A 21,644-nucleotide genomic window follows, 5' to 3' on the forward strand; every position below is an offset into this window, starting at 1 on the left:
CTAACAGATAAAACGTAATACAGTGTAATTAACTACTTAAAGCAGCAATAGACAGTACAAATTTGTTTTTTGCTATAAAGTGCAAAAATAACAGCAAATAGCTTAAGAAACTGCTAAAGTACAGTCCCAGTATATAAGAGAAGGGAAAAATACTTATTTTTGTCTTTTTGATAGTGGATTGCTCCAGGTGAAAGCAGATTCTCAGTAATCAGTAGCAAAGTCGCAAAATGACGAGCAGCTCTGAGTATCTATGCCAAAGCCCACACAAACCCAAGACTTAAATACGAACAAAGAGAAACAAATTTTAAGATAACTACCAGTCAGAAAAGCACACAATACGCCTTCCACCAGCAATTCCCAGCTCAGACATGTTACATCTGCACACTTTTGCCACAAGGGTGCAGAAAAACACCTTCTTAATGTAGAAATAGCTGGTTTGGAGCCCAAGTATAACATGACCACACAAACTACAACAACAGTCTACAACTAACAGACACAATGTAATACAGTGCAATTAACTACTTAAAGCAGCAGCAGACAGTACAGCTTTTTTTGTTTTGAAATTGCTGAAGTACAGTCACAGTATATAAGAAAAGTGTAAAAAAAAATAATTAGAGCCTTTTTGTGCCAATATTGTATTTTCAGTCAAACCTAAATACTGTGGCATTCCCTGTATTGTCTAAACTGTAGCAACTGCTTGCTAAATTGCAACAAGCAAGCAGTTTGCTAGTGTTTAAAAGTAAAGAAAAAAAATTCTTCTTTTTAATGAAAATCTGACCATTGTAGCACTCTGTACAGGCAGGGTATAAACTGTAGCAAATATTTGCTACATTTGTAGCTAGCAGTTTGCTTTAGTTTAAAAAGAAAAAGTTTTTTTTTAAACTAAAACATGAGTGCCATAGTGCTCCATGCAAGCAGGGCATAAATTGTAGCAAATGTTTGCTACAGTTTAAAAGAAGAAATTATTTTTAATACAACATGGTGAATAAGGGCTGGGGCAGAGCACAGAAATTGAACTTGATTGGCTGGGGCAGAAAGGGTGTGTCGTGCATCTGGCTACTTGGTTGGTGTGCCAGTAGAAGGAGCATCCATTTTTTTTTCACTCTTCACTTAAACCGAGGGGGTGGGGCACTGGTTTATAGTACCCACCCAGAATGCTGTTGAACCAGTGACATTTCTGCACTTACACACACACACACACACACACACACACACACACACACACACACACACACACACACACACACACCAAGTAATCAGGAGTATCACAAAGTAACTTGCTGCATATGTTTGAAAGGTGGGTGTGTATGTATGAGTCTATGTCTGTGTGTGAGAATGTATGCATGTATGAGAGTGAGATCGATCACACTTATTATTTCACTTTTGTTAAGCAGCAATTTTGCTGTTTAGCCAGTGTAAAAAAAATTAAATGAAACAGAAAAAAGTGTGTGTGTGTGTGTGTGTGTGTGTGTGTGTGTGTGTGTGTGTGTGTGTGTGTGTGTGTGTGTGTGTGTGTGTGTGAGAGAGAGACAACGAGAGAGAGAGAAAGAGCAATGAGTGAGAGCAAGAGTGATCAAGCAATCCCTGACAGCAGCAGAAGCAAAGGGGTTTGCATACCTCTCGAACTCTTAGCTCAATATCTATACAAGCCTAAAATAAATGGGGGATAAAGCTCAAAACAGGAACATACTTTAAATGTTGCTATTACAAAATCACAAAGTTACTTGAATACTAAGATTTGTTAGCATGTATTCTCTGAAGCAGAGGGGTGTGTGGAGTGTGAGAGAGAGAGTAAGTGAATGAGATGAACCACTGGCAGCAGCAGCAGTAAAGAGGTTTGCATACCTCTGGACTTTTCAGCTGAAAAAATCTGGATAAAACCTAAAATAAAGCGGGATCAAAGGCTCTAAAATAGGAACAGATTTTAATTATTGCTCTTATAAAATTACAGACTTGCTTAGATAACAGGATTTGTGTTAGTACGAATTTTCTGAAGGAAATATAAAGTCTGAAACCCAAATTTATGTAATTATTTAGTAACTTCAATCTCCAGTGACTGGTGACAAACCAAACATTTTAGGAGTAAGGGCCCAAAAAATAAAGTAAATACCTGGATAAGTGTTACATTTTCGATGCAAAATGCTTCCTCCAACACCATTAACATATACTGCAGCAAGTTTGAAACAGTAGGCGAAGAAACTATTTTACACCAAAAATATATAAAAAAAATAATATACTACTAAAAAAAATAAATAAATAAGTAATACACAACAGTTTTACAAACAGTCCATTCTCCAAGTGCAATAATGCCCTACAGGGTGTATGTTATTGTCAAAATAACACCCTTCCAGGTCTGTAGAGGCCCTCCACCTGTGGCGTTGGGCCTTAGAACACCCCTGGGTGGGCATTATTTCCACAATAACACACACCTTGTTGGGCATTATTGTTTGCATAATGTAATGCATCCTATAGGACAGTAGGTTATTTGTCGATAGTGTTATGCATCCATTAAGACAGTAATTTAATTGTTAATGATGTCATGCATCCTGTAAGCCAGTAGGCTGTCAATGATGTCATGCGTTCTACAAAACAGTAAATTAAGTTAGTAATGATGTGCCTCCTTCAAGTATGCTATTTTTCAGTTGTGCCATGCATCCTTCAAGGCAGTAGGTTACTTGTTACTAGTGTAATGCATCTCACAGGTCCTAGGTTATTTGTCAGTAGTGTAATGCATCTCACAGGTCCTAAGTTATTTGTTAGTAGTGTAATGCATCTCACAGGTCCTAGGTTATTTGTCAGTAGTGTAATGCATCTCACAGGTCCTAGGTTAGCTGTCAGTAGTGTAATACATCTCACAGGTCCTAGGTTACTTGTTAGTAGTGTAATGCATCTCACAGGTCCTAGGTTAGTTGTCAGTAGTGTAATGCATCTCACAGGTCCTAGGTTACTTGTTAGTAGTGTAATGCATCTCACAGGTCCTAGGTTATTTGTCAGTAGTGTAATGCATCTCACAGGTCCTAGGTTAGTTGTCAGTAGTGTAATGCATCTCATAGGTCTTAGGTTATTTGTTAGTAGTGTAATGCATCTCACAGGTCCCAGATTAGTTGTCAGTAGTGTAATGCATCTCACAGGTCCTAGGTTACTTGTTAGTAGTGTAAATCATCTCACAGGTCCTAGGTTAGTTGTCAATAGTGTAATGCATCTCACAGGTCCTAGTTTACTTGTTAGTAGTGTAATGCATCTCACAGGTCCTAAGCTACTTGTTAGTAGTGTAATGCATCTCACAGGTCCTAGGTTAGTTGTCAGTAGTGTAATGCATCTCACAGGTCCTAGGTTACTTGTTAGTAGTGTAATGCATCTCACAGGTCCTAGGTTATTTGTCAGTAGTGTAATGCATCTCACAGGTCCTAGGTTAGTTGTCAGTAGTGTAATGCATCTCACAGGTCTTAGGTTACTTGTTAGTAGTGTAATGCATCTCACAGGTCCTAGATTAGTTGTCAGTAGTGTAATGCATCTCACAGGTCCTAGGTTATTTGTTAGTAGTGCAATGCATCTCACAGGTCCTAGGTTAGTTGTCAGTAGTGTAATGCATCTCACAGGTCCTAGGTTACTTGTTAGTAGTGTAATGCATCTCACAGGTCCTAAGCTACTTGTTAGTAGTGTAATGCATCTCACAGGTCCTAGGTTAGTTGTCAGTAGTGTAATGCATCTCACAGGTCCTAAGCTACTTGTTAGTAGTGTAATGCATCTCACAGGTCCTAGGTTAGCTGTCAGTAGTATTATGCATCATATACGACAATAGGTGACTTGTCCGTGGTGTGTTAAGGTACCAAATAACTTTCACAAGACAGTTCAGCAGTAAATAATAATCTCCTTTATTGCAACAAAAGGTACATACATGGAAGACTAGGAAATCAAGGTCCTGTCTCACCAAACAATGGAATCATAGATTCTTTATGCCTTTTCTGTTTAAAAGTGACATTATTGTGTTAATCCTAGAACAGTCATTGACCAATTAAAAATGCACACTACACCATTAATTCTGCTAAAATCTTCTGTCTCTTTGCTTATGACTTTCCATATTAGGCATGAGTTCTGAATTCCATAGAAGAATTTTCTATAAAGAACAGAACTTTCTACACTTTTCCCATGCTAGTATTTTTCATATTTGGCAGGAACTAAGTCATCAAAGGTACTGATTTTAACCTCATACATTTGTAGATTGATTCTCCTTCTGGACAGTAATAGCTTTAGAATGCAAGCATTTATCAGGAATAAAATAAGGCCTAATAATAAAATTATAATACCTATGAGCATAAAGAACTGTAAAATACTCCCTACCTATCTGGATAAAAGATTAGTTAACCATGCTAACTAGGAACTATCCGCTTCTTTAACATGTGAAAGTTCAGCTGCTGTTTGAATTATTTCTAGGTGACTATGAATGGCACAATTATTATCAGGAATAAATGAGCAGCAGTTTTGATGAGTGCATTCATACCTGCTTTAGAAGCAAGGTTGAAATCAAGCGCCATTCAGTTCTGTAGCAGCACACTGCACATGGCAGACATCTCCTGAGTAAGTAAATTAACAGATTCAAAGGTGGAGTTACTTAAAATTTCTAAAAGTTTAGACAACTTCCTCAACTCCCAAATGGACTTGACTGCTCCATAAGCAGGTATAATTTCTACTCCAGAAATGACCCCATCACCAAGATGTAAGCAAGTTCTTTAAAAGCAGTCTTTTGTACAGTATTATGATAAACCCACGAGGCACCCTACTTTTCTAGCTGGGTTTGGAATGTCTTTAATGTCTGTCCTGTGACAAGCATTACAAAACTTGACTTCAGGTAAGACTAGTGTATGTCGTTAAACTGGTATAACACTGCCTATGTAACAACAACCAGACCCGTCTGTAGGTAACCAGAGATAAGACTGATCGCTGCAAATATAATAGTACTCATGCAATGCTGCCATACTATGGCCTCCTGGCCATCATAAATTCTCCTAGTGAAATTGCAGGCATTTTTTCCCACAAAAAGTATTCCTTTTTTTATGATAGCAAACGTGTCCTTTAGCAGTCATTTATAGCTGAAGCAGTATTACTACAAATGGGGTATGAATGTTTAGCCTTTCCATTTTAGTGAGAAAAATTGTACAGAAATACAGTATGAAGTTCCATATCAGTCAATGGGATAGGAAACAACGGACTACCCCTATCATGTGCAGTAGGTATATGGCACAAACTCAACAGTCACGAATATTGAACATCTGTGCATGGGTGTACAGGGCAGCAGAAAAAGTATTACATATAAGATGCCATTCAGGTGTTCATAATTCAATTTTAACTAAACACTTGCTGCTATTCTTATCACTACAGGTATATCTGTTAAGAAATTGTTCAGTACTTACAGTTCCAATGGTTGCAGATGATGATGTACTCACAGCTCCAGATGACAAAAGCAAACAAGATAAAATAATAATGAAAATCAGAGCAGATGTCCAGATGATAAGTCCATATGGGACACAAGCATATTGGGGCTGAAGAGGGTTTTGAAGAAACTGCAAATGTGGATGTTGTATTGATTGGTTATAGTCCATGCAAAATCAGTCGCCAAATAATCTCCAATCAAAAAACATCGACTGCAGATGACTTTGTAAATTAATTCTGTTTGAAAGACACATCACTTATGTCAGTGACCAAAAGGCACAATGAATTGCTGATGTCGGATTCAGTAGCAAGAAGAGTCAATAAATTTACTTCAGGCCAGGAAGAAATAACAGTCACATGATTTCACTTCCTGGTCTGGTACAAAGAGTAACTCAGTTGAATTCACGTTTGGATTTAATCTGGATGGCAAACAATTCACAGTGAGTTCCGGATTTGGTCTGGATGGAAAAACATCATTGGCTGTCACTTCTTGATGTAACAGAGTTCCTGTATTTTTTCTGGTTCTGCTAGCAATAGGTTCTGCTGATTCATGTGGAATGACATCAGTGGACTCTTGGTTTGGTTGCACTCGTCACAAGGGAGGGTCATCTTGAAATGTAACACATGGATCCAGGTGCAGACTCCTTCACAATGAATGGCAGTAGCAGTTGTGAGCAAAACCAAGTAGGTCCCTTCCACTAGGACTGAGTAAGGCTTTTCAGGAATGTACCTTAATGTACATAAAATCTCTGGGCTACAATTCATGACATTGCTGTTCTGTAATCATTATTCTCCATACAGAACAGTTTTATACTTCTGCAAAACAGGACAGAGATTTACAATACAAGAAAATGGATTTATCAAAATCTCGTAATTCCATATTCTTGGAGAGGGGTGTAGAGGGCATTCTCATGGGTCTGCCCATAAGAATTTTATGAGGGTCATTCCTCTAGTGGTACTAACTGCACTTCTCATACTGAATAAAGCTAAGAGCAAAGCTTCTGGCCATTTAAGACCAGTCTCCTGACAAACTTTAGCTAATCGTGTCTTAATGGTTTAATTAGCTGTTTCCACTATCCCTGAGACTTGTGGTCCATAGGGACAATGAAAATGCAATTTCACATTCAGAGTTTTACAAATCTTTTGTATTACTTGATTGTAAAATGAGTGCCCTGATCTGATAAAATGCAACAAGGCACTCAAATCTTGGGATCAGTTCTGTTAATGTTTTAGCTATGGTCATTGCATCATTCTTTATACATGGCTAGCTTATACACATCCAGAAGAAGTGTCAACAGCAACTAATGTGTATCTAAATTTCTGCACTTGGGGAAGTTAAATGAAGTCCCCACTGTATGGAACAAAATGGTCCCCATGTCTTGTTCAATGTTTGAATAGGTGCAGGTACAGATTTAGACACTCTGCTCTAAGCAAACTACACAATTTACAAAAGGCTGACCAACTTCTGAAAGATGAGGGGCACACCAATCATTGGAAATCTGTTTTATTAAAGTATATTTGCCCAAAGAAAAAGATAATGGTTGGCTTTGACCAACTGAGTCAAGAAATTATGTGGGGCTACTAGCCGTCCTCCCAAAAGATGCCACAAAAGGGACCAGCTGCAGCCATAATTTATCCTCCTCATTCTTTCAGAGTCCCCTGTCTGTTTCCGAAAAGATAACAACTTCATTGAAGGAAAATGCTTGTTAGTTTCATTCATCTGCTGCAAGAATAAAGCCTGAACAGGACACAACAATGCAGTCTGTCTTGCCACCATATCTGAAAAAGTTTTTCTCTTAGTTATAAAAGAATCTTCTTCTTTCAGCTTTTCCCAGTTAGGGGTTGCCACGGTGGATCACCTGTCCGCTCATGATTAGCAGTGGAGTTTTACAGTGTCGAGTTGCCAGTCAGGCGCCCAACGTTCTACAGAAGACACACACATGCACTCATGTCTACGGCCAATTTAGAGTGTCCAATCCACCTACAGCATGCCTTTGGGATCATCATGTTTATTTGTGGCACATTTAACCACATCTACTGTTTTTGGCAGTAATAAAGCACCTAATAAACCATTAACAAAAACTGTATTTTTCATAATAGTTCCTGCTGAAGTCAAATAACCTTTGTCTTTCTGAAGTGTCCCAAAATCCTGAACTACTCAGTAAGAATAACATGAATCCGTGAAAACTGTTACTGATTGGTCTTTGCCAGTCTTACAGGTTTTAGTAATAGCTACTAGGGTGGCCACTTGTGCAGACACATTTCCATTTAATTTTCCAGTGTACAGGATCCTGTCCTGTGTTCAAATGGAAAAGGTTGCAAGTTCACCATCATCTCTTCAAACACAGAAGCCATCCATGAAAAGAATGAAATCTGGATTCTGCAATGGAACCTCTTGTAAATCTAACCTAGGAGAAAGCACAGTGTTAATAACGTAATAATAACTACACAGTTGTGAGGTTCTCCTTCACTTGCTGTAAGAATTAAAGAAGCAAGGTTAAGTGGTGGACATTGAACAATTTGTAAAGAAGGGTTATTGGGTAACGATAACTCATATTTAGACAATCATGCTGCAGGTAAGCATTGCATTTTAGTCTTCAATAAGAATGCCTCTATAGAACGACGAACTGCCACATAAATCTCATGACCAGAGATGTGGAAAGATTATCTTTAATTCCTCCAAGCCAGTATTTGCTACATTTTGTTCTGATGTTAGAATAAGAAAAAGGGCATCTTCAAATGTACAGATGTTATTCAACTATAATCCTAAGGGTTCAAAGGAATATCTAGGAATACACCAGCTGATGAACAATAAAAGATGCATCATAATTTACATAAATCTCTACTGAACAGATTTAGAGGGCAGAATTTTGTGCAATAAAAGCATGCTGTTCTTTTAACAGACTAATTTTAATTGGAACATTTTTGTTTCTGGATAGTCTAACTGGACTCTGGACACTCCCACACACCAAATCATGTGATTGGCAAGTGGAAAGTGCTCAGCATTTGCTGGAGTATATAGACCTGGTAGCTGTTGTATCAACAAGAAATGGGATTAAGAAGCAAAAAACATCAAATAATGCACCAGGAGGACTCCAATAAATTTTTAGCGTAGTCAAAGTTTAATATTCGCTATTCGTCTAACAGACTTCTTCAGAAACTAAACATAAAAACTCAAGTCAGTTAAACATTTGAATAATACAATTAACACCAGCCAGTCAGCACATCACTCTCGTTAAAACTGATTACATCATACTTAAATGCTGATTAAAAGCCATAGAACAAAATAAAATACAAGCAGATAAACTGTTTCAGTGTTCAAAACTTTGTTGATTAAAAAACAATAAACTAGTGCTGTAGGAAACAACCAAAACTAATATTTAACAGTCACTTTCCTGTTGTTTAAAAAACACTTAATGTTCACAGCTTCATTAAGACCTGGGGAAATATAGGAGGCCAGCCTAAATTGCCACTCAGCCTCCCTCTAGGCCACAAGATTTTTGAAGTTGCCTCCCCTTATGTCCTGCCTAACCACCGCCAACACAGAAAAAGTAAATTTTTTCCAGTTAACACAAGCAATAAAATACTTAAACAGAGCATTGTTAGAATTTTTTGTTTTAATGGCATACTCATGCTCCAAAATACATTTTCTTAAACTCCTTGTGGACATGCCAACATAAAAGGCAGGACATGCAGAACATAAGGCAATATAAACAATACCTACAGTACTACAATTTACCCAGCCAGGGACCATAAAGGTTCTATCCACATGGCCTGTGGAAATGATGGGTCCTTCAAAAATAAATCTACAAGCCCTACAACCAGAGCATTTAAACATACCCCACCACTCCCAAGAGTACCCCTGGCACCAGAATGATTTCTGTTAGACTTCAAAAGTTGTTTTATACTTCTATTCTTTTTGTAAACAAAAGAAGGACTGTCTCCCAAAACTCTGGCTACATCAGGATTACCTGTAATAACCTTCTTATATTCCCATCTATTATCACAGATAATTCTACGTATAGCGTGACTATCTACACTCATCTCTAAAGCATACCTGGGACAGTCACTAGTCTTGTTGTTAACATTATCTGAATGTCCCACTACAACCTCTTTCTTGTGAAAGCCATGTGTTAAAATAGGAGGAAAGTCCTTATACTGTCTATTGATAATTTCACCTGCTGCATTACAAAGTATCTCTGAAGGATACCCCCTGTCAGAAAAAAGACCCTTAATAAACTCTAATTCTGACAGGAAAGCAGAATCATCAACTGTCATATGAAATGCTCTTATAAACTGTCCTCTAGGGACATTACTTTTAATAAAGTTTGGATGCCCACTTTTAAAATTAACATGATGTTAACATCTAATGAAGCTCCCCTTTTGTGAGAGTTCTAAAATTTCAGTGTTTAATTTGTCCAGTTTTCAGTAATCTGAAGACCATGTTAAGGTACTGAAATTGGGTTTTAACTTTCAACCAAGCAGGAGGAGTCTACCAGAAGTCATTCTGGTGTCAGGGGTACTGTTGGGAGTAGTGGGGGTATGTTTAAATGCTCCGGTTGTAGGGCTTGTAGATTTATTTTATGTTGGCATGTCCACTAGGAGTTTAAGAAAAATAATTTTGGAACATGAGTATGCCATTAAAACAAAAAATTCTAGCAATGCTCTGTTTAAGCATTCTATTTCTTGTGTTAACTGGAAAAAAAAACTTTTTCTGTGTTGGAGGTGGTTAGGCAGGACATAAAGGGAGGCAACTTTAGAAATCCTGTGGCCTAGAGGGAGGCTGAGTAGCTGGCCTCCTATATTTCCCTAGGTCTTAATGACGCTGTGAACATTAAGTGTTTTTTAAACAATAGGAAAGTGACTATTAATAAATATTAGTTTTGGTTGTTTCCTACAGCACTAGTTTATTGTTTTTTAATCAACAAAGATTTGAATACTGAAACAGTTCATCTGCTTGCATTTTATTTTATTTTGTCCTATGGCTTTTAATCAGCATTTAAGTATGATATAATCAGTTTTAACAAGAGTGATGTGCTGGCTGGCAGGTGTTAATTGTATTACTTAAATGTTTAACTGACTGAAGAAGTCTGTTAAACAAATAGCGAATATTAATCTTTGACTATGCTAAAAACTACTTATTGGAGTCCTCCTGGTGCATTAGTTGGTGTTTTTTGCTTCTTGGTTTTGTCTTTGCACCTTTGCCTGGTACTGCTGTGTTTTTTAGTCAAGAAATGGGATTGATGAATTTTGAACTGTAATATTGACAAAAGGACTATCCAGGTCAATTGGTACAAAGGGAATTAACTGCGGTTCCTGCTCATAGCTGTCCTAATATTTTTGTTGCTACACTGGTGGCTGGCAAGCAGTATTCCATGCATGTAGATTTCTTTCATCTTGCTGTGGTGTCTGAACATTTGGTGAATTTGTTTGCTGTAAAGATATCAGACATTCATTTTGCCAATGTCCAGACTGAGCACAATTAAAACAAGTAAACCTTATATACTAAACAATGAAATCCCAGGCTACCAAATTATTTGCAATGATAGACTTCACAGGAAAGGTGGTGGTATAGCTATTATCTACTCCTCCTTGCATACCATTACTCCCTACACCAACAAGATCCCAACCTTTGCTAACGCTGAAATTACTATCGGTCTACTAAAATTCAACAACCACAAGTCATTATGCATATGTGCCCTCTATATTCCCCCAGGGAATAATATCCAAATACTTGAAGACATCCTCTCCTGGCTTTCCTCCACCATTAGAAATGAAACCTATATCCTTTATAACATAAACATGAACTGGGCCTCTATTAACTCTCAAGCCTCAACTAACACTTAACCTCTACAGCTTCACCCAACTAATAAACTCTCCAACCAGACCAAACAAAGATGGTGCCTCCAGCACCATCATTTACTGGATTTTAACTTCCCATCTCAACCTCATCAGAAAGGCTGGAATCCTCCCAGTCGCCCTCAGTTATCATCTCCCAGCCTTCACAGTCTGTCTCCCCTCTCCTTCTCAAAAGCAACACCACTACATCTAAACCCCACAACCTCTCCTTCTTCATCCCTCAGACAGTCTCAGAATGTCTAAAACACACTGACTGGTCCCCCCTAAAAACCCTTCCCCTCAACAATGCCATCACCTACTTTAATGACTCATTTCTAAAACTGCTAAACCATCAAGCTCCTCTTAGAACCAAGCGCATAAATTTCAATCCCGCCTCTGGCTCTCAAAAGAAGCTAAACATAAAATGCAGCTAAGAGACAAAAAATGGAAACAAGACCAGAGAAACAAACAACCCAACATCCTACTTGAATTTAAGCAAATCCGAAACTCTGTAAAAAAATTTTTAACAAAAGATCGCAAAGACTACTACTCCAAGTTCCAATCTTAGCACTCAACTAACCCAAAAAAATTCTGGAACTCCCATCTCCTCTATCCTACACCCTGGAAATAAAGATAACACCTGTCCTGACTCCAACCTCACAGTTCATGAAACTGCCATTAATTTCAATACTTTCTTTGTGGAAAGCATAGCTAACCTCTCCTCCTCTTTCTCTCACCCACCCTCCTCCCCCATGCCTCCCTGCTACCCTCTTCCCCTCAATAACAACCCTCCCTCCCTCACCTTTCACCAAAAAAACATCCCCACAATTAAGATAAAACAGCTGCTCTGCAAATCAAAACCCTACCACAATGCTCCTGGTAGCTTACCTTCAACCTTCCTCAAACTAGCTGCAGACAGCATAGCCTTTCCCATTTCTATCTTAATAAATAGATCCATCCTGGAATCCTACGTCCCATCTATCTGGCACCAAGCTTATATCATCCCACTCCATAAGGGTGGAAAAAACACCAACACTTCTTATCTCAGGCCTATTGCCATCCTCTCTCCCCTTTCTAAAATATTAGAAAAAGTTATCCACTCATAACTAATGCCATACCTTACAAAAATCAACCTCCTTACCCCCACTCAACATGGCTTCTGCCCTGATCACAGCACCATGACTGCCCTTCTTTGCTTTCTTGAAACCATTAACCTAGCACGCAACTCCAGCAAATTTGTCTCAACCATATTCCTTGACCTATCTAAAGCTTTTGACACCGTCTCCCACCCCCTACTTCTATCACAACTCTCCACTCTACACCTCTCTCCCTCCACCATTGCCTGGTTCTCCAGCTACTTCTCTGATCGTCTACAAGCTGTACAATGGAAAACCTCCACCTCCCCTTCCTACCGACTCCCACCACAGTACCCCAAGGTTCTGCACTTGGCCCCCTCCTCTTCAACATATTTATCAACAACTTCCACATAGGCATCCCTGAATCCTCTCTCATAAGTATGCAGATGACTCAACAATCATCTGCTCAGCTCACTCCCCATCTCAACTTCAATTCAAAACTTAATCCGCCTTTTCTAAAACCAAATCCTGGATGCAAAATTATCACTTGGCCCTAAATGCAACAAAAACTAAACTGATGATCTTCACACCTTCTAGGAACAATATTATTGAAAAAAAAACACCTTTCCCATACTCAGCCACACCAACTCCCCCCTCAAAATTGTATCCAGTGCCAAACATCTAGGCATTACCATTGACAACAACCTAAAATTTGACTCCCATATCCACTCCGCCATAAAAAAAAAAAACTAGGACTCCTCTACAGACATAATCGCTATCTCAGCCCCTCTACCAGGAAAACCTCAGCCTCCTCCTATCTTTTCCCCTCTCTTTTTTACGGTGCACCTCTTTTAACCAACCTGTAGCTCAGCCTACAATCCAAACTCGAGTCCTGCTACCATAAAATAAGTAAATCCGCAACCAATTCTAATTACTCTACCCACTACTGCCAATCCCTTCTCTCCCTGCAATGGCTTGAACTCCCCAACCACTTGAAATTCATTCAGCTTATCAATGCCCACAAACCCATCTTTAATCCTTCCAACTGCCCATCCCTCAATTGCACCTTTACCCCCTATGTTCCTAACTGCCCTCTACAATCAGAAAACCAAAATCTCCCACAAATCTACAAACCCTCTCATTCCCCATGTCATCTTCTGCTGTCCTACTCCATAGCTAAATTATGGAACTCTCTCCCTCCCCCTCTTTGCAATATTCCTAATCATACCAACTTTAAATCTCACTTGTTCTTGCATCTGTTCTCAAAATGGGCATGTCCATGTCACTGTCCTACTTAACTCCCCTCATACCCACTCATTACTACCAATTCACCGTACATTTCACTACTGCACCATTCTCCTACTGCACCTGGATGACCTTATTTTATAACATTATTTCTGAGCATCCAATTTTTCACATCTACACTCCTTTACCTGTATTTCTCCTCGCAATGACTGTTTTTATTACCTAGTCTGTACTATATGGGTTGCCCACCACAAGAAATATGTTATGCTGCTCTGTATATTTTTATGCTGCATTATGTTTTTTGTTCTTTATATGTTTGTATGTTTATGTGAAAATCTTGTAGTATAATTTCTTGCATATCTTTGATTCATTTTGTAATTTGCAAGTTCAATTGTCTGTAACATTATTTGGAGCTTATCCTCTGACAACAGGCTCTTCTTGGCCCAGTGGACTTCCCTGGTCATCAAACTGAAATAAATAAACATGGTGCACCTATCAGTCTCTGTTGTGATGCAAGAGGATAATAATTTTGCTGATATTGGCCTGGCGGTTATGTTTGGAAAAATCAGAATCTACCTCCTCCCCATGATGTTTATTTCACCTTCTCCATTTCTGTGAGTCAGTATCAGACTGTAGCAGCTGAATATCCAACTTTTTCTTATTTTTTTTTTCCTTCCCTAAGTGCTTGATTCACATTTCATGAATGCCCAAACTTGGCCATTTTAAGCAAACTTTTTTTAATTTGCTTTTGTGTGGGAGCTAACAAACCCTCTAGAAAAGCTGCTGACAACCCGCTGGCTGCTGCACCTTCTGTAGGTTCTGGATGCCCAGAGAAGGTTTCAAATGGATCTATTATGTACTGCAAATATGCATCAACAGGCAAATTTTTCTTTTGCACAATAGCTTTGATTTTTGCTCAGTTAAGGGTTAGGAAGCATGGTGTGGTAATGGCTTTTTAAGTTGTTCCTAACAGTCAAAAGTCCATCACTTGTGTGTTTTGGAATATTATTGCCTATATTCGATCTTTCCTATATTTTTCTGAAAATATCAGGTGGTATAGAAGATTTTAATACTGGTCTCAAGGCTTGAATAGTTGGGTTTTGTAGCTGTACGTGTCCTTCTAAGATCTTTGCATATTTAGCTAAATTTCTGTGAATAAAAGGGGGAGAATCTACAATGGTTTGAAAATCCACTGCAGTTCAGGGGTGCACTACTCACTCTTATGGTGATTTTGGCCCCACTATTTCTAGCTGCTGCTGAATGTGGTACTTCTCACAATGAATGCAATTGTGTAGGAGGTATATCAAAATCAGTGGAAGAATCAGAATCTGTTTACAATTAAATCTAATGACATGGTTATTAATAAAGCTTACCTATAGAGACTTTAAACTTTGCTGATAGTAAAGAAAGATTATATATTGGCCCACCAAAACTTTGCCTGGCAGAAAACCTGTGACAATGGGTACAGTGGCAATTTCAAATGGAGCAATACACAAAAGGCTTGAAAATCTGAGTATATGGCACTGAACTCTCAATGGGGCCAAATAACTTTCACATGACACAGTTCACCAGGGAAAAATAATCTTTATTGCAAAGAAAGGTACATACGTGGAAGAGTAGGAAATCAAGATCCTGTCTCCCCAAACAGCAGAATCATACATTCTTTATACCTTTTCTAATAAAAAGCAACAGTATGTCAATCATAGAACAACCACTGACCAATTAAAAATAAACACTACAGCATTAGGTCTGCTAAGATCTCCTGCCTCTCTGTTTATGACTTTTCATATTAGGCATGAGTTCTGAATTCCATGAAAGAATTTTCTAAAAAGAACTGAACTTTCTACACTTTTACCATGTTAGCACTTTTCATATTTGGCAGGAAATAAGTCATCAGATACATACTGAAAAGCACTTAGGAATCTGTCTTGTAGTGAAAGCATATTAAAATGAAACAGACACTCTAACATTTTTCCTTCTCTGTACACCTCACCCTTCATATGCATCCTTCAAGTAATTATGCGATTTTTCAGTGGTGTCATGTATCCTATAGGTCAGTAGCTTACTTGTCAGTGATGTCACACATCCTACAAGTCAGTAGGTGAGTTGTCAGTGACCTCATGCATTCTAGAGGTCAGTAGTTTACTTATCAGTGATTTTGAGCATCCTACAGTCAGTCCGCATCATACAGGTCAATAAGTTACTTATCATGGTGTCATGTATCCTACAGGTCAATAGGTGGCTTGTCAGTGGTGTCATGCATCTTACAGGTCAGTACGTTCCTTGACAGTGATTTCATGAATTCCATAAGGCAGTAGGTTACTCGTCAGCGATGTCATGCATCCTACAGGTCGATAGGTTATTTTTCAGGGTGTCATGCATCCAACCAGTCAACAGGTTAATTTCCAGTGATGCCATACATCCTACAGATCACTAAGTTATGTGTCCATGGTGTCCTGCATTCTACAGATTAATAGGTCACTTGTCAGTGGTGAAGTGAAAGAGCTCTGCACGTATGGCAAGTGCAGGGCCAAACCAAATTTGGGTCAAAACTCAAATGGCCAGCAGTAAGGAGTATATGGCAAAAAGAACTCACAACAATGCCATAAGTAGGTAATTTATAGTTTATTCCTCCATACCAGTTTCAGCATAACCGCCTTCTTCAGTGGAAAACATATAAACATAATGTTCCATCCCTCCGTATATAGACCAATCCACCAATGGAAAAAACAGCCCCTCCATTAACATCACTTCTTTTAGCCAAGTAATTAACATACAACTCAAATATAAGCCACATGTTAACATTCAAAAGCTACAATAAAATACTGCAAATGATCATTTAATCCCGGTGGGAAAAGACCCGCCCAGCTTAATTATCCAATATTTTTCCTTCCTATTTAGGATGCTGTGCCAGCCCTGCTTATTCTGTTACCAGCAATTTTATCTATTATGAGAAAATGGAAATCTGCATTATTGTGTACCAAACAGTGTCTATAGAGGGCATTGGTTTCTCGTTTGTTACATATGTCACTCCGATGTTCAGACATACGTACTCACAATGGATGTGACATCTGGCCAATATAAAAAGCCAAACATTTGCAAGTGGCAAAATATATGATCCAATCGGTTCCACAATTCCCATAGAATTTAATATCATACACCTAACTGGTGTTTTTGCTGGAAAATTGTTTAAGTTTACTAACTTGTTGACATGAGGAGCAATGTTCACAAGGAAACATAACAAAAAGAGTATCCCCCGACAAGGTGAGTTGTTGATAAATAGCACCCCCACTGCTGGTATGTTTAAAATGAGAAAAATGGGAACCCAATATCTTACCTTTCCTAAATGAAAATTGGCATCTAGTACCCAAAACCTGGCGCAAACTATCATTAGCCATGAGGATATTCCAATGTTTGTTTATGGTGTCCCTAATAGCATTAGTGTTTTTCCCAAATGTTGTGACAAACCTGATAGTATCAGTGGTGGTCTTCCGAGTCTTCACTTTATATTCCAATAGTGACATCCTGTCATGAGTGTTGGCCCAATTACTGCCAGAGATGATATCAAAATCCCTGTATCCCCTAACCCATCATCTGTTACTAAGGTCCTGTTGAGAAGTAACAAATTCCTCCTGAATTGAACAAATTTTTTTAATACATACATAACAAATGAGAAACCAATGCCCTCTAGAGACACTGGTACACATTAATGCAGATTTCCATTTTCTCATAATAGATAAAATTGCTGGTAACAGAAGTAATAAGCAGGTCTGGCACAGCATCCTAAATAGGAAGGAAAAATATTGGATAATTAAGCTGGGGGGGTCTTTTCCCACTGGGATTAAATGATCATTTGTAGTATTTTATTGTGGCTTTTGAATGTTAACATGTGGCTTATGTTTGAGTTGTATGTTAATTACTTGGCTAAATGAAGTGATGTTAATGGGGGGGGCTGTTTTTTTCATTGGTGGATTGGTCTATATATGGAGGGATGGAACATTATGTTTATATGTTTTCCACTGATGAAGGAGGTTATGCCGAAACCGGTATGGAGGAATAAACCATAAATTACCTACTTATGGCATTGTTGTGAGTTTTTTTGCCATATACTCCTTAGTGCTGGCCATTTGAGTTTTGACCCACTTGTCAGTGGTGTCACACATCCTACAAGGCACTAGGTTACTTGTCATTGTTGTCATGCATTCTACAGGTCAGTAGGTTACTAGGGACAGTTTGATCAAAAGCATTTTGAGTCCTTTTTATCAAACTAAGTTTGTGTGATTGAAATGCCAGATGGTTGAATGTCAGTGATGCAGTATTTAGATGAACTAATGACTTTAGGGATAGGCTTAGTATTATATTTTGAAAAGGGTAATAGATTTTACCATTAAGATTAGATGTCATATTAGGGTAAGGTATGTTTTAGAGTAAGGATGAAATTTAAGATTAGGTTGCTGAAAAGTTTGGGTTATAGTGAGGAAAGATGTGTGTCCTGCATTAGGGTTGTTAGGGTTGTATATATGTATATATATATATATATATATATATATATATATATATATATATATATATATATATATATATATATATATATATATATATATATATATATATACTGTTTTCTGCATTTAGGTGAAGTTCTTTGATAAAATGGCTTTAATTTCTGATCTGGTTTTATACTCGGTTGGTTTGATTAGTTCAACTTTGACGGGGCTGTCAGTGAAAGGATAGCCTAGATCCAACATATGCTCGATTTTATTTGTAGACTATGAAGACAGTTTCCCTAGTGTATCTAGCTAAAGTAGGTCATGTTCAGCATAGTCGTTCTCTCCACATGACACATTGTGAAGTTTTTTCCCAAACGCTCATAGAGTATGACACTGAAAGCTTCAAAAAGTCCAAGTTTAAGCTCACCAATTAATGCTGTGCCCTATACCTCTAACGACCGCTACATGTCAAGGTAAACCAACATAATTTGCATAGGTTATGTTAAATTCTCTCCCCATTTACCTTGTGTTGTTCTCCTTGAGGTGAACGTGAACATTTGAATATGGCCTATTTGTGAGCCTTACAATAGTCTATAGACTGTCTAGAAAATTGGTGTACCTATGAATCGGAAGACCTTACCCATGTGGGGGAAGGAGATGGAAAGACTATTCTCAAACATTTCACAAGATGTGATATAGCTCTTTGAAAGTGTATGCGCATGCATTTATTTATGCAATCTGAAAAAGTTAAAATGGCAATATCTTACAAGAATAGTCTACAAGCTGATATTGTACTCTTTTTACAGGATTAAAGCTTGGTTGTTCCCACCAATTCCCATACCAAGGATCAAAGGAATAGACCCAAAACTTTTAAAGGTATACATATTTGAAATCTATTTGATGCTGCTAACCACTAGAAAATATTAATTTATATTATACACTTTTTATAACAACTGATATTGTTAAAATGTCTGAAACAAATCCAAAGTTATATATTTTCTCATTATTTCACAATTTGAGTATCAGTTTGGATGGCTACACAGCCCACTATACCTTTCTTACATCTTATACAGAGAATTTGCATGTGAGCAGGGCATGTGTGTGTAATGTGTTTTTAGTACCTTAAGTGCTGTAGTTACTGTCAAGCAAGACACATTTGCATCACCTATTTTTGTAACCTGTTCTTATAGTCTAACTCAGTCAACAATGACATTTTGAGAGAATCACACACACACTTTCATACTACCCAGCTGTCCATAATATTAAGTGATGTCCCTGATACTGACTCAAAATGTTACTCTGTCCATCTTAAAATTGGTGATTTTTAGGAAAAAAGGTGGTAGATTAAAAATAATGAAAATCATTAACATTATAGACTTATTTTATTCCAAAATGCATGTCAGTTCATATCCTCTTATTCTGGCAGCTTTCTAAGTTTGTGTTAAAAAACTGTTCCCAATACTTGGCTTTTGCCCAGATTATTTTTGTTTTATCCCTGATTCTGGCGCTAGTAGGTTGAGTTCTAGGCATACTGTGCAGTTTATACTTACATTCATTACAGTTTTTTTTAAGTTTATTCATTTATTTTATTGTTAAAGGGTTCATTCATCCATACATACATGCATTCATTTTCTAATACCTGGTTTTTCCTCTTAAATATCATTGCAGATTTGGAGCCTATCCCAGCAAGCAATGTGTATAACCCAAAGGACCAGTCCTCAGAGGTGTAGCCAGCTACTCTGGAACTTTAGATTGTCCCCAAATCTGGCACCCCTAAACATTTACTTAAATAGCAAAGAAAGAAAAGTGGCTCTTTCAAAAACTTGAAGAGAAAAAAAAAAAATGCCGCTTCCTTTGCCTCACCCTAGCTACAATACTGCTAGTCCTAAACAGAATGTCTGGCCATTGCAGAATGCACATATCCACTCAAATGAATATCTATGGGCAGTTTAAAAGACTGACAGTTCACTTATTGGTATGTCTCCATGTTGTGGGAGGGAAAATAGAGATGTCAGTGAAAATACATGTGGACACAGATGAACTTGCAGAATCCACATGAAACTGTCAAATTTATATCTGAGTTACAACATCTTACCCAAAATGCTTTCACTTCAACTGAAACTTGGATGTCAAACAACTATCTCGCTCTAAATCCCAATAAAATCAAACTTCTAATATTCCCCCCCAAAAAACACTACCGCTCTGAACAAAAATGATTTTTCTGTCCAATCCCATAATAATACTCTCATTGAAGTCGTTCCAAGTACCAACCTGCTAGGAGTTGTTACTGATGAAAATCTAACATTCGACCTCCATATCCATAACAACATCAAAAAACACATAAAAAATTAGGTACCCCCAATAGACATAAATACTACTTTAATATTACTGCTAAAAAAGTTCTAGCATTGTCCTTCCTGCTACCATCTCTAATATATAGTGCCCCAGTCCTCACCAATATCCAGTCCGCTCTGAAAACCAAACTGGACTCATGTTACAACAATATTGCCAAATTTGCAATAAATTCAAAAAACTCAGCACACCACTGATTATCTCTACAACAGCTAAACTGGCCTGAACTCCCACACAATCTCACTTGTTCAGAATTAACCACTGCACATAAACTCATATACAGGCCTTCAACTTACCCCTCCCTCTCCTCCTTATTGACTACATACCACCCTAACAGGCCACTAAGATCCAAAAACACAATGATGCTGAAAGATAAAAAACCTACCCTTGCAGCTGGTCAAATGCTGTACTCCTTTACTGTCTCAAAACTATGGAATGTCCCCCCACCTTCTTTCAGAACAGTCAGTAATCCTGGTCTCTTTAAGAAGTCTCTCACATCACACCTCTCTTCTCTCTGGTAATGTACTTGTGCCAAAATAGTACCTCCTAACACCTGATCCACTACTATATCCCTCTACAATATCACTACTTAGGAGCTCTCTCTGACTTGCTGAACTCAACTGCTTATGCTACAAAACTCCAACAAGTAACAATCAAAACTGCTACCCTACCTGACTAACTCCATCCTCAATGATCAAATTGTACAAAATGCTGATGTGTAATGTTTGTAAATAACTTGTACCATTGTGTTTAATATTTATTTCCATGCATTGAGACTGTGTGTGTGTGTGTGTGTGTGTGTGTGTGTGTGTGTGTGTGTGTGTATATATATATATATATATATATATATATATATATATATATATATATATATATATATATATATACACTGTACATTGTGCTTTTTCTTGTAAGTACTATTAATGTTATGTAGAGCTTTTCTCCCCAGGACTGTACTTAAATTAGGTCACCTAGGCCCAGTAGACTTTCCCAGTTAACAAATGCAATAAATAAATAAATAAATAAGAGGTCCCCCAACCATGAACTTGAACCAGAGCTTCAGTCATTCAGTGGAAGCAACTTTAACTTCTGCTCTACACCTTAAACAGATCTTTGTTTAAAATGTAGCCTAATCGACTTGATTGTGTCTGGAATAGTCTGAGCATGCAAACTCTGATTCTATTCAGGAAGTGAGTGATTAAATTCCATTCACATC

General features: G+C 37.8%; 1 protein-coding gene across 1 annotated transcript in view; it reads left to right on the plus strand.

Moving 5' to 3' along the window:
• LOC122803216 (prolactin receptor-like) overlaps positions 1–21,644 on the plus strand; it is a 288,478-nt gene that overhangs the window by 229,130 nt on the left and 37,704 nt on the right. The window contains exon 7 of the mRNA XM_044072822.1: positions 18,883–18,952. Within this exon, the coding sequence (XP_043928757.1) occupies positions 18,883–18,952 (70 nt within the window). The remainder of the gene's footprint in view (positions 1–18,882; positions 18,953–21,644) is intronic.

Source organism: Protopterus annectens, chromosome 5.part1 (genome assembly GCF_019279795.1).
Source record: "Protopterus annectens isolate FY-2018-M chromosome 5.part1, PAN1.0, whole genome shotgun sequence".
In the NCBI taxonomy this organism is placed as follows: Eukaryota; Metazoa; Chordata; order Ceratodontiformes; family Protopteridae; genus Protopterus; species Protopterus annectens.